This window comes from Parus major, chromosome 5, assembly GCF_001522545.3.
Source record: "Parus major isolate Abel chromosome 5, Parus_major1.1, whole genome shotgun sequence".
NCBI classification, from domain to species: Eukaryota; Metazoa; Chordata; class Aves; order Passeriformes; family Paridae; genus Parus; species Parus major.
This window is the reverse complement of record NC_031774.1, coordinates 48,086,494-48,099,537: the sequence shown is the minus strand read 5'-3', so window position 1 is coordinate 48,099,537 and position 13,044 is coordinate 48,086,494. Positions and strand designations below refer to the sequence as shown.

At 33.7% G+C, this 13,044-nt stretch overlaps 1 protein-coding gene across 11 annotated transcripts in view; it reads left to right on the top strand.

The window, feature by feature from the left end:
- The window catches only part of ATG2B (autophagy related 2B), a 52,559-nt gene that overhangs the window by 9,009 nt on the left and 30,506 nt on the right, over positions 1-13,044 (top strand). For 10 of the 11 annotated variants that reach the window (XR_004497994.1, XR_004497993.1, XR_004497992.1 and 7 more), the window contains 15 exons: positions 463-559; positions 1,631-1,813; positions 2,481-2,638; positions 3,303-3,414; positions 3,568-3,829; positions 4,688-4,838; positions 5,440-5,532; positions 5,701-5,889; positions 7,160-7,433; positions 8,556-8,661; positions 9,695-9,887; positions 10,088-10,230; positions 11,347-11,504; positions 11,768-11,940; positions 12,243-12,393. Coding sequence is in view for 5 of the 11 variants with exons in the window: in XM_015630773.3 (XP_015486259.1) it covers positions 463-559; positions 1,631-1,813; positions 2,481-2,638; positions 3,303-3,414; positions 3,568-3,829; positions 4,688-4,838; positions 5,440-5,532; positions 5,701-5,889; positions 7,160-7,433; positions 8,556-8,661; positions 9,695-9,887; positions 10,088-10,230; positions 11,347-11,504; positions 11,768-11,940; positions 12,243-12,393 (2,443 nt within the window). In the remaining 6 variants the exon portion in view is untranslated. The remainder of the gene's footprint in view (positions 1-462; positions 560-1,630; positions 1,814-2,480; positions 2,639-3,302; positions 3,415-3,567; positions 3,830-4,687; positions 4,839-5,439; positions 5,533-5,700; positions 5,890-7,159; positions 7,434-8,555; positions 8,662-9,694; positions 9,888-10,087; positions 10,231-11,346; positions 11,505-11,767; positions 11,941-12,242; positions 12,394-13,044) is intronic. The other variant, XM_015630775.3, reaches the window with a different exon arrangement.

Here is a 13,044-nt window from a genome sequence, read left to right as displayed (position 1 = left end):
CCAATTAAAAAAATACATATATATATATATATATATATATATACACACACACATATACATACACAAAACGGAAGACCTTTATAGTTTTAAGGTCTATTTCAAAAGGTGCTTATTTGAATATCTCATAATTAATAAGTAAAACTAACTTTATTTTTGATTACTTTGGGAATTATTAAAGAAAAAATATCAACAGATTAATGGAATTCTTGATTTTTTTCTGTTATGAGATTGTGTATTTATTTTAAGCTAATAGTCAGTGACATATCTGCATTTATCCTGCCAAACTACAGGTTGGAAGAAACACAAAATTAAATTTCTAGTTGTTTTATAGAGGATGACGATACTGGTGGAATGACTGTATTCTTTCTAGCATAAAAATCTGTTATCCAAATAATTGACTCAAGTTGTATAAAGAAAAATTCCTTGAGTGTTCTTGACATCATTCTTTCCTTTTCTTTTTAGTTGGATATAAATGGACAAATAGATTCTGTACATCTGTTTCTGTCACCAAGGCAGGTTCATCTTCTATTGGACATGGTAGCAGCTATTGCTGGACCAGGTAAGTGAACATTCTGTAAAAGTTAAATATGTATTACAAGAAGAAAAAAAAAAAAAATCAAAAAATTTGCAAGATAAAAAAGTTTTCCTCCAAGATAAAAATTTTTTTTTTCCTCAGCTGAAAAAAAATTGTGGTGGTACATTATTATGAGTTTTTATCTGATATTAGTAAAATGCTTTGTATCTGCTGTGATTTAGGACTGATTTATTTATTGTCTTCAGTTGCAAATTGTACATCTAGTAATGAAAAAAACCAACAAATAAGGCTTGACACATGACTATATAATAATACAAGAAATTAGGAACTGGGAGACCAAACAAATTCTGGTTCTTGTAGCTTGTTTCAGAAGAGGAACTTAACTTCTCTGTCCTGTGTTTTAGTGACAGGCACACAAAATATAGAACAGACTGTAATTGAGCTTGTTTGTCTTTGTGAAGAATTTGTGTTTGTGAAGAATTAAGAGCAGTGTTTCAACTACTGCAGTTGAAGTATGAGTGTTTTGGTTTGTTCCCCTCATCTATTTTATGTAACACTTCTAAGGGTAGATAATCCTTTTGAAAGATCTGTCATATCTTGGGTGGGTGCTTAATATTCTTCCAGTACTGATATATGTGTTTTTTTGGATGTGTTCATTGTTTTTGTACAACTAGAGATGTATTACATACAGCTGTGATACAGATGATGTCATAGAGATGATGTGTGTCATCTTCAAAACTGAAACTTTCGTAATTCCTTAATAAAACCTTTAAGAGGTTGTGGCCTTAGTCCCTAAAGCTGGCTGAGAAAAGAAATTATGCATATTATATGCCAACACACTGCACATATAGCCTTGAAATATTTCCATCAGATGTGAAGTTAATTAATGCTAGGAGAGACTAATCTGTTCTAAACAAGTAAAACTTTCAACCCAACAAAATGCTCAAATACCCACATCTGATGTATAACAGGCATGTATATAACTATACATGCAAATATATACACCAATGATTCATTTTCAGATTGATTTTTGAATTTTCTTAAGGATACTCTTAAAGAAGTTACAGTAGGATTTCTGTCCTTTCTTGAATTCAGAGAGTCTAAGCAGGATAGAATTGTCAAGTAAAGATAGGAAGAACCGGCCAATGCAACAGGAGGATGAGTATCGGATTCAGATGGAGCTGAAACGTTATTTAAGGAAAGAGTCTTTGTCTGCAGGAGCATCATCTGAACAAAGCTTCTATGAGACAGACAGTGCCAGAACACCTTCTAGTCGTGGCAAGTATAAAAGATGATACAAAATAGCAAATAACTTGTTGTTAAGATTGTTAAAATTGATTGTTTGTCTTTTAATCTTACCAATTTATGTGTTAAAATGACTTTCACATAAAGTAATGATATGCCATTCTTTGTAAAGTTCAGTAAAAAATTAACTAGTTTAGGTATCAGGCTGGACTTGTTTCAGTATTTCCTTAAAACTTTCCTGTTTATGTTAATGTGCAACCTGCTAGAAACACATACAGCATGATATCTTTTTAAATGTGTGGTTGAGGAAGTGGCATCTAGAATAATACTTGTGCTTATATGATTTTATATGAATACTTTTTTTGCTAATTATTTTTAATGTGAAATACTTTGATTTGCCAAAAGGAGAATGTATCAATATATAGAAATTATACCAACTTAAATATGAAAATAAGATATTTAACTGTTTTAATATTAACACGGCTTTTTGTCTTTTGATGTTTATTTAAATCTCTCTCCATAGACACTACTAGTCTCATGTCAAGAAAATTTAGAACTTCTGTAAATGATGTATTTAGCTTGTTATTCTGTCTAGGAATTAGTTACATTTCTGGACTTAAGAATACATTTCTGTTAAAAATAAAGGCTTTTTTTTTTAAAATTAGTAAATAACTCTTTACTGTCTGTGTTTCTCTACTAGAGGAAGAAGTTTTCTTCTCAATGGCTGAAATGGATATGTCACACAGTCTAATTTCCTCCCTTCCACCTCTTGGAGATCCTCCAACCATGGATCTAGACTTGTCTTTAACCAGTACATACACAACTACACCAGCAGGATCTCCACTGAGCACTACAGTGGTATAGTATTAACTGCATTTGGAATCTTCTGTCTGAAACTGTTGCATAATTGCTGCATTCTTTACAATGTTAGGAACTGTTGCAACATTCAAGAACAACTGAAATGTTCAGAGCTCAGTATTCTTTTTCTGCTATGGAAATTGTATTGGAATTATTCTCATTTATTTGGCTACTAAGCTAGGAAACGTGTTTTCAAATGCCTTGAAGCTTATATAGGATACTTTATGATTTATTTTCTTTTTAATTACTGCATGTGTACCACCTAGTTTTATTTTAAATAGACCACACAGGCAATTTTGTATGAAATTGTTGTATTAATTTTTCCTCAAACAGTATAAAAACTATGCTGTTACTATCATCATCTTTCCCAAATCTGTTGCGTACTTAATGTTTTCCTTATTGAAAACCATGGAAAGTAGTTATGGAGTTAGAAAATACATGCTCATGGGAGTGCAACTTTGGCTTTAAAAACCTGAGGAATTGAAAAACATATCTCAAAATATAGCATACATTTATTGATAAGTTGAGCACTAATTCTTCATGAAATGCCGTGCTATTGATTAGTTACACATGTTGGATTTTTTTGTTGATTTACCTTATTATGTTTGATCTAATGTCTAACAACTCTTTGCAAATTTAAGGCCATACATATTTTTTATTTTAGCTGCAACCAACTTGGGGTGATTTTCTTGATCGTAACAAACAAGAATTACAGCCTCCAAGAGGTTCCTCGCTAACAGCCAATATGGTTCACCAGACTTCCTTAAGAAGGACATGTAAGTAACAGCAGATAGATAGTTCTCCCTAGATAATTATGAAAATGAATTGTTATGCAGCTACTTGGTAAAAAGAAATGAAAATCAAAAGTAAGATGATTTTATAAATGTGTTATTGCTGAAAAATTACGTGAACTTAATTTTGTATTTCAGCTATTCCATCCAGATCTGTTTCTGTGGATGAATCCAGACCTGAGCTACTTTTTAGACTGGCAGTTGGAACTTTCTCAGTGTCTGTACTTCATATTGACCCTTTACCCCCACCTGAAAGTTCACTGAACCTTAACCCATTGACACCAATGGCTCGGGATTTCTTTGCCCGAATAGAAAAGATTGAGCCAGTTAAGTTTTCAACAGAAGATTTTCTGTCCTTCCGAGAAGTATTTGCAGAAGCTTGTTCTCATGATCACCTTAGGTATAACTTTGCTTATTAATAAATATAATTAACAAAAATATATTTTAAGTAAATTTGAATAAAGTAAGTTTATTTCCATAGGAATTGTGTCACTTAATATTTGAATTGCATTAGACTTCTTTATTAATTTCAAAATAGTCTTGAATTTTGACATCTGTTGTCCAAGACTTCTTTTTTAAAAAAACTTAGAAGAAGAAAGGAGAAGCATTAAAATCATCTAGCTTTTTAATAGATGAAATAAATTAGGTACAGTTTCTATGACAAAAGCCTAGGGAATCGAAAATCATTAAGTAAATTGTTTCTGTAGAACTAGCTGTGTTTTCCAGAACTATTGTTATTCCAATATAGTGATTACTGCTTGAAGGAGCTTAGGATTTTACTTAGTGAAAAATATGATATCAGTAGGGATAAAGCCTAAGTGAGAACAAGACAGGCAACAGTCTTTTTTTTTTTCAGAAATTTTTACCATCCCAGTACAGTGTATGGAGTAAACTATTTAAGGGTGTATATGCCTTTTCTTACCGTATGTATGTAATTTAGACTTTGAGAGACATTTGACTTCTTCATTGTCTATCTAAGGATGTTAGTTTTATATGAACTGCACCTCAGGTTAGATGCCTAAAATGTTCTTTACTAATTTCTCTGTGCTGACCATTGTTGATTATGTAACATGAGCTTCATTGTTTTTGTTGCTAAATCTGTTCTAATTAGATATTTTCATATATTTGGAGAAATCATGGTGTTTTAATGATTTTAAAAGGATTGTAGTGACCCTTTCTTTGCATACTTAAGTTTTAACTTTTCATCATTGTTACTGATTTATGCTAATTTTAATAATTATTAATTTTAATAATCCAGGTTTATAGGTACTGGCATCAAAGTGTCTTATGAACAAAGACAAAGGACTGCCTCTCGAAGTTTTAGTACTGACTTATCCATTGGAGATATGGAGTTCCTGGAATGCCTTTTTTCTACTGACTCTCATTCCATGCAGCCTCACTATACAGAGGTATGTTAAAGATAAAGGGAGTTCCATAAAAAAGAAATGTTAATTGTATAATAACTGAGAATGCTAGATTTTAAAATGGTTGTCATTGAAATGTTTCTTAGTATTTTTTAGTTTTTTAAATATGTTACTGTTTTAAAATAAAATGTACTGTTTAATTCTGAGCTCAGATAGTGAACCCAACTTCTGTCATACCAGACAGGTGCAGCACCAAATAGCCAAACTTTGTTAGTTACTTCTATTAAATATTAAAATCAATTAAAATATTTAATATTTTTAAATATGAAAGCTTTTAAATATTAATATTAAATATATAATATGGGCATTAGAGTAAATGTTTTCCAAAAACTAAGCAATGGAGTTGAGCAATGCAAAGATTTCTGGTGGTGGTGGTTATTCTTCCGGCTCTTTTAATGGTCAGAGACATCCAGTAAGGTAGGTGAATGTGTGGATTTAGTAAACAGTTGTGCAGGGGCACTGTCCACTGACTTCAATGTGGGGTTGGTTACTTGTCTGTTCTAGCTAAAATGTCATAAATATATCTTCCTGAGGGAACTCTTTCCTTCTTATTAATGATGCATTTTTAACTATTTTTTTTCTGAAGCTGCTGACATTTCATTCTGAGGAAAGAAATGATTCTCACTCTGTGCCATGCCTTCAGCTGCATTATAAACATTTAGATAATAGAGGACCTCAGGTAAGGTTGGATATTAAAAAGGTCAAGTTTCTGTACAATAACCTTTGTCTAATTTGGTTCATTTGAACAGAAAATTGACTGTAAAACAGAGTTCTGAATTCCTAGCTATTATCATTTGTTTCATTGTGTTGTGTTGAAGATTTTAGTGCTTTTTCTCTTTCTTTTCAGGGTAGCCAAGGGAGACTCAGTTCTGTTCCACAGAAAGCAGAGTTACAAATAAAGTTGAGTCCAGTGTTTTGTGAGCTGGATATTAGTATTGTAGACAGATTAAATTCCTTACTTCAACCCCAGAAACTAACTACAGTGGAGATGATGGCATCACATATGTATGCTTCGTACAATAAGCACATAAGTCTGGTAAGTTTAAAGTGAAATTGATTAGTAAACTTGCTGGATTTTTTTTGCAGGAGGAAGTCAGGGTGACAATAAGCCTGATATTGCTGGTTTTGGTTCATTTGTGGTGGCTGAGGTGTTTTTATTTTTTAGCGTGAGAGTTTTTTTTTATTTATTTGGTTGACTGGGGTTTGTTTTTTTCCAACTTCTGACACAGAGCAGTAGCCATCTGACACAGTCTCTTTTTTCATTCTGTGATTGTATGCTTGAAACAGACTGAAAGACAGTAGTAGGTGCTTCACAAACTGCTCAAGTTCTCAGCTTCTTGGAGCTGGGAGAACTGGGTAAAAAAGAGTACTCTTGACTGACTTCTCATCCCTAATCTGTCCCATCATGCTCTCCATCTGCTGATATAAAGTGTTGCTAACAATTCCACTTATATCTTGAAATCTTTAGTTGTCACAAGCATCCCAATTGCCTGTGCTATGCATTTCCTGCTTTTGAGATAGGTGATAGAGAGAATGGGAGGCATAAGCATTACATTCTAGTGATCTGGGACCAACAGAAAGAAGATGAAGCTTATTTGCCTGGGTTTGGATTGTCACAATAATATGTATTAAAGACTTTTTTAAAAATACTTGAGGAATGATTAATGCAATTAACTGATTTTCGGCACAGCAACAAAAATCTTCATGTAATTTTATTGCTGCATTTGCTGATTAGAGAAAAATCAGCTTTCAAAACTATTTTAGAGACTATTAAAAAATATTGTAAGACATCAGTCATTTCTGTAAATATTATTGTCTTGCAAGTTTGATTCCTTTCAATGATTAGGAAAAAGAGGAGGATGTGAAGGACATGAAAGTGACAGGAGCTGGAAATCCTGAAAGGGACAAATACACATGATAGTAATTCCCACCTTTTCAACAACAGCAATTTTTAAACAAGTATCTCCTAACTGCAGCTGAGTATTGCTTGGTACTCTCACTATCTAATTTAAGAGGATAAAAAAAAGGCAAAAATAGTTGTTTTTCTGAAGACTGCTAATCTTTGCAAGAACTTGACTTCTGAGTAGCATCTTTATGATACCAATAATAGAAAAATATCCTAAGAACAGTAGCAGTTGGTCTTGAGGTGCTTTTTCTAGGATATATAAATAATATTTTTAATTTTTGGATATCACATCATCAAAATCTTTCCCCATAGTCACTTCTAATGCTATTTTCTCTTATTCAAAAGGGTTTTTTATTCACTTTGGTCTGTGTTTTGTTTTTTTGTTGTTTGGTTTATTTAGCATAAAGCATTTACTGAAGTTTTTCTGGATGATTCACATACTCCTGCAAACTGCCAAGTTTCAGTTCAAGTCACTGCCCCAGCATTAAATCTCTCTGTTCGCTTCCCAATACCCGATCTACGGTCAGATCAGGAAAGAGGACCATGGTTTAAGAAATCACTTCAGAAGGAGATTCTTCATCTTGAATTTACAGATATTGAATTTAAAACTGAATTTATAGGAGGGTCAACTCCAGAACAAGTTAAATTAGAGCTTACCTTTAAAGAGCTAACTGGTAAGAATGTTAATCTTGTATTCAAAAGTCCTTTCTGATTTTCCTAGGTAGTATGTAGTTGAGAGAAAGGTTCTTTCATATGGAGTAACCCAGGGAGTGTCTTTCCACCTGAATTTTGGTGTAGATATGATATCTCTATTGCAGTTTTGTATCCTGTACTAAATACCAACATAAGTCCCAACAATACTACTAGGAGGAGAGGCTGTGTGTCCAGTTCTGGGCTCTGCAGTACTAGAAAGACAAGGAGCTTCTGGAGGAGGTCCAGTGGAGACCACAAAGATAATGAGGGGTCTGGAGGATCTTTCATGTGATGAGAGGCTGCAGGAGCTGGGTCTGTTTGGTCTGGAGAAGACCAAAATTTATATATTTATGAGAGGGGATCTCATAAATATATAAATATCTCAAAGACAGGTGCCAAGAGGATGGTGCCAGACTCTCTTCAGAGACAGGACGAGGAGCAATGGCCATAAAGTGAAACACAAGAAGTTTCACATTAGCATGAGAAAGCACTTCTATATGTTGAGTGTGGCTGAGCACTGGAACAGGTGCCCAGGGGGGTCATGGAGTCTGCCTGTCTGGAGACATTCAGAACCCACCTGGACATGTTCCTGTGTAACCTGCTCCAGGGGACCCTGCATTGGCAGAGGGGTTGGGCTAGACCATCTCCACAGGTCATTTTCAACTCTAAAAAGCTGTGATGCTGAGATTGATTCCCTAAATAACTATCATTGAAAAACTTCAATACTTTAATGCCTCTAATATCTTTCAAAGTAATAAATCTATGAGACTGGTTTATATTTGCAATCTTCTTTGCTATCTCATTTTGAGTACTTAAGGCTATGACAAAATATAGTGATGCTATAAATGTAAATGCAGATATGTATGCATTAGAAGCATCTGATTTTCTAACTACTGCTTGCTAGAAAGTGCTGTGAAATATTTTTTGTTTCTAAAAGTTAATAATATTAATATTTTGGAAGAAGAGATGACAAAATTCACCTAAGTAGCTTAGTAAGTAGCATTGACTAGTTAGTCTTGTTAGACTTCAACCTGAGGAGTGGCTAACCTGAATTAGCAGTGGTCATTCCTCTGTTAATTTCTAAAAAATCTCTTTCTATTCAGGTTCATTTGAAGAAGATAATGCAGAAACACCAGTAAAATTTTTTCAGGTGTCAGGTGGCACGGATGGAGATATAGCATCATCATCAGACAATTTTGACTGGCCTCGGTAAAACAAATTTTCATGTTTTTAATGCGGACTGATTCAATTTTTATAAAGTACTGTTGTTTTTCTGATTTTAATTCAGAATCCTTGTGTGGTAAATGACTGAAAATAATTTGTAGAGAAAGAGCATGTAACTATTGAAAAGACCCCAAGAATTTATAAAAAAACCCCTGGCACTTCTACACTTACACTCATGCAGTGTGGTTTTTAATATATAATGGCTTCTGCATAGACTTGAGTAAATTTCAGTGAAAGTTAGGTAAATGATTAGAGACTTGTGACTTTTTCCCATTTTTTTAAATTTACCTTTTTTCCTGCATTCATTACTGAATACCAAACAACCCATCTTAGCTGAATTTTGTTTCATGATAGTATAAGCCATAAGAATATTAAGAATAATTATATTGTGACTGAATTATTGCAGCTTATATTACATGCAAGGCAATACAGTACTTCAGAATTACTAAAGAGAAGGACCTGTCAGCTGAAGCATATAATAAGATGTTTAAAGAGGCAATTTTAGATTTTCTACAGAATTTGCTGTGTACGTTTTCTGCCAAAAAATTCAGTGTCTTTCTGCCAGCAAGTTTATATGGACATTTTTTCTTTTATAATGGCACAAATGAATTTTTCTATAACAGTGTTTAAATGTAAGAAGCTATGCCTTGCAGTAGAGGCAGTTAATAGCTGTTAATAGTTTTAGTGAAACAAGCATTATTTTGGGAGTGTGCTGGGTTTTTCTGAGGTAACCTATATGGTCACCTGATGGAGTTGGAAAAAGCAGAATTTAACATTTTCTTTCACCTGATGGAACCTTTTCCATGTCCCTTTATTTGCGTAAGTTAGTTTTTTCTTAGCAATATTGCTTTGGGTAATAAAATGTTATTATCTAATAAAAAAGTCCCTGAACTTTTGAGTTATTTAGTCTGTGTATTTAATGGCAAGCCAGTAGAACTAGTGGACATGTGACAGAACATAAATATAAACATTATTAGCAACTCTAATGTCTTATTCTGCATGACTTCTCCAATGTCAGGATTGTATTGAAAATAAACCCTCTGGCTGTGCACTCTATTCTGGAAAGGATAGCAGCTGAGGAGGAAGAAGGTGATAATAACTTTCAAGAGGAAGAAGAAGGAGGCTCTCATTCTTTGAAGGATGTCTGTGATATTAGAAGGCCAGAGCCTTCTCCATTTTCTTCTCGTAGGGTCATGTTTGAAAATGAAGAGGTACTGTAAAATTTTGTCATTGCTTTGTGCTTGTGATAGGAAAATTGAATACCTTCTCATGACTTCATATGCAACTTTTGGCTTCCACTTCTGGTTTTGTTTTGGGGTGTTTTTTTTTGTTGTTGTTTTGGGTTTTGTTTTTTTTTTTTTGTTTTTTTGGGGGGTGTTTTTTGTTTTAACTTAAGAATTTTTTCTTTCAGATGGTGATGCCAGGAGATGTAGTTGAAATGACTGAATTTCAGGATAAAACAATTAGCAATTCTCATTATGTACTGGAACTCATGTTACCAAACATTCACTTAACATTACCAAACAAAAGCTTTTATGAAAAACTTTACAACAGGCAAGTATTATTGTTTTGCTTGGTTATCATGACCTGTACTCTCAGTTCTGTGTCACTTTTGACAAAAGCAATTTTTTAAGCAGGTATAGCAGGAACTCATTTGTATAGTTTATTTAAAAACACAAAGTGCTATATAAATATTTTTCCAAGTTAATATGACACCATTGTGTTATGTATCTGATTGCTGCCATGGCAGCTGTCTGCTAAAAAGTTTTTGGCAGATTTTATGAGCAAAGGGTGGAGCTTAAATGGTCTTTGGCTCTCAGCGAATACTTTGTTCAGATCTCTGTGTAATGTTTCATTTTGCTCTAATCTTTGATTTATTCTTTAAACAGATTATTATACTTCAAAAACTTGCACTCAATTTTATTCTTTCCATCTAAAAATCTAGAGCTTGCAAGGCAGTCAGGAAAAAAACAACCCTAATCCACCTTTGTAAGGCTCACAAAGGTTTATAAAAATGTAGAGAAAATGAGCCAAATTTACAGATGGGTGTTCACCATGTATTTTTTAGTTTGCTGACTGAAAAACAACGAAATACTACTAGATTGTTACTGTGCTATGAGATATGCAAGAGATATTCTGTGTTGAATTCTGATCTATTTTAGTCTTCGATAGGTGTTACTTTACTGTGAGTATTTTCACTTCCAAAGTGACAATGCAGAACCTTCCATTGAATATTCAGTTGGAATACTTCTGTACTGAATATCATGTATGTCCTTACCCTGACAGACACACTCACTTTAAATCAAAAGAATGAATGTTTCCTTCAACTTAATTGAAAATTGATGTGATCAAAATAGGGATTTCTCAACTCCCCCTCCAACCTACTGAGCTAATAGATACCTACTTATAGAGGCTTTTGTCTCACTATCACATGCCAGACTTTGATGTGTGCGTACCATAATTAGAGAATAAAAGTTACTTCCATTTTTATTGCTTTTACTCATGAATATATTATTGTTTCTTGTGCTTTTGAACTTTATTTTCTCTATTTTATGTATGGAATCTGGAATCTGTTATTTAAAGTCTGCAAAGGATTTATGCTTGGCTGACTTAATATAAAATGGGACTATAGTAATTTATTTTGTGTAATGATAATGTATTTCTTCCTAGGATCAGCAATGATTTATTATTGTGGGAACCCACAGCTCCATCTCCTGTAGAAACATTTGAAAACCTTTCGTATGGTGTTGGACTATCCGTGGCCAGCCAGCTCATCAACACTTTCAGTAAAGACAGCTTTAGTCAATTTAAATCTGCAGTTCATTATGGTAATACACTTAATAAATCATCTATAACTATAGTGCTTTAGAAGCATAATTGGCTGAAGTGATTAAGGTGGAAGGATTAAGTGGGAAGATTTTGTAAACTTACGGGAAAACATAAACCAAGAGAAAAAAAAGGTATATTGCTGTTTAATGGGGTAAAATATGTGTGCAATTTAATTGCATTACCAATGGAGAAGCAGTGAGTTATTGACATAATGTGTGTACTAGCTGGAGAATGAGTTGTTGTTCTTCATTTTATCTACTAGATGATGAAAGTGGATCTGAGGAAGAAACACTCCAGTATTATTCCACTGTGGATCCAAACTATCGTTCACGCAGAAGGAAAAAGCTTGACTCGCAGAATAAGAACTCACAAAGCTTTCTGTCTGTTCTGCTAAATGTGACACATGGATTAGTGTCAATATTTACAGATGTAAAGGTAGGGTACTGGGGCTGGAATAAGCTTTTTGTTGTTTTGACCATGGATGCCCTTCATGCTGTATGTACTTATCTGGAAAGAAGAAGGTAGTGTTTTTTATAGTTGTTCTGTAATCTTTATACTACTATATAACTAGGCAGTAAAGCAACACAGTATTTTTCAAATTCTGTTTACTTTGCTTCACGTGAGAATAACTGAAATGCAAGAAGGGAAACATGTATTGATATCAAGTGTTGTGTTAGTTTAAAATGCCTAAATGCAGCAAACTGAGCAAACAATAATTTTATCATTTCTTCCTTCAGCAGGATGATGGAAATACACTGGAAGGAAAATATGGCGAATTTTGGTTTGAGTTCAACAGCGGATCCCTTTTCAGTGTGACTAAATATGAAGGCTTTGAGGACAGACACTATGTTTGTCTCCATTCTAGCAGCCTCAATTTATATCATCAAGGTAGGGGTGGGATTGAGGTGGCTTTGGGACTAAATTTGAAATTAACTAAGCTTGAAGCTTTTTGAGGAAAAAGGCTGTAATTTTTTCTCTTTTCTCTCAGAGTGTGTTATTTGGCACAGAGAATATAATTTATAGCTAATGTTTCTAAATGCTGCAGTAATGCAACTTCATTATAGCTGAATTTAGTTACAGTTTAGCTCCAACTTTCCTGACAACTGCTGGTGTTTAGAAGTATTGTGATCCTCTGGCAAATTAGCCATACAGCCTATTCTTTACTATGAGAATACACTCTTCCTCCATATTATTGGTTGTTTAATTGAAAAAGCTACTGTGGCTGCTGTATTTTTCCTGAGTAGCTAGTTGTAGTCCGGAGGTGAAGAATTTTGACAGTGTAGTTTGTATTTGTCTGGTAACCCCCGTGTAGTTAAACCTTTTAAGGTTTCTCCCTCAGATGCCTCTGAATCAGTGGTACTCATGTTTCAGTGCAAGGCTTGGCTATTGTGTATTTAGATGTTAGCCTGGAACTATCTCATAAAATGAAGAGGAGATACATGTTCCTTCATGTAACCTCTAGGAGATTTCTGTCCTTTATTTCAACTTTGCTATTTTGTTGGGCAAATAAAAAACTCACTCCCTAATATCCACATTGAA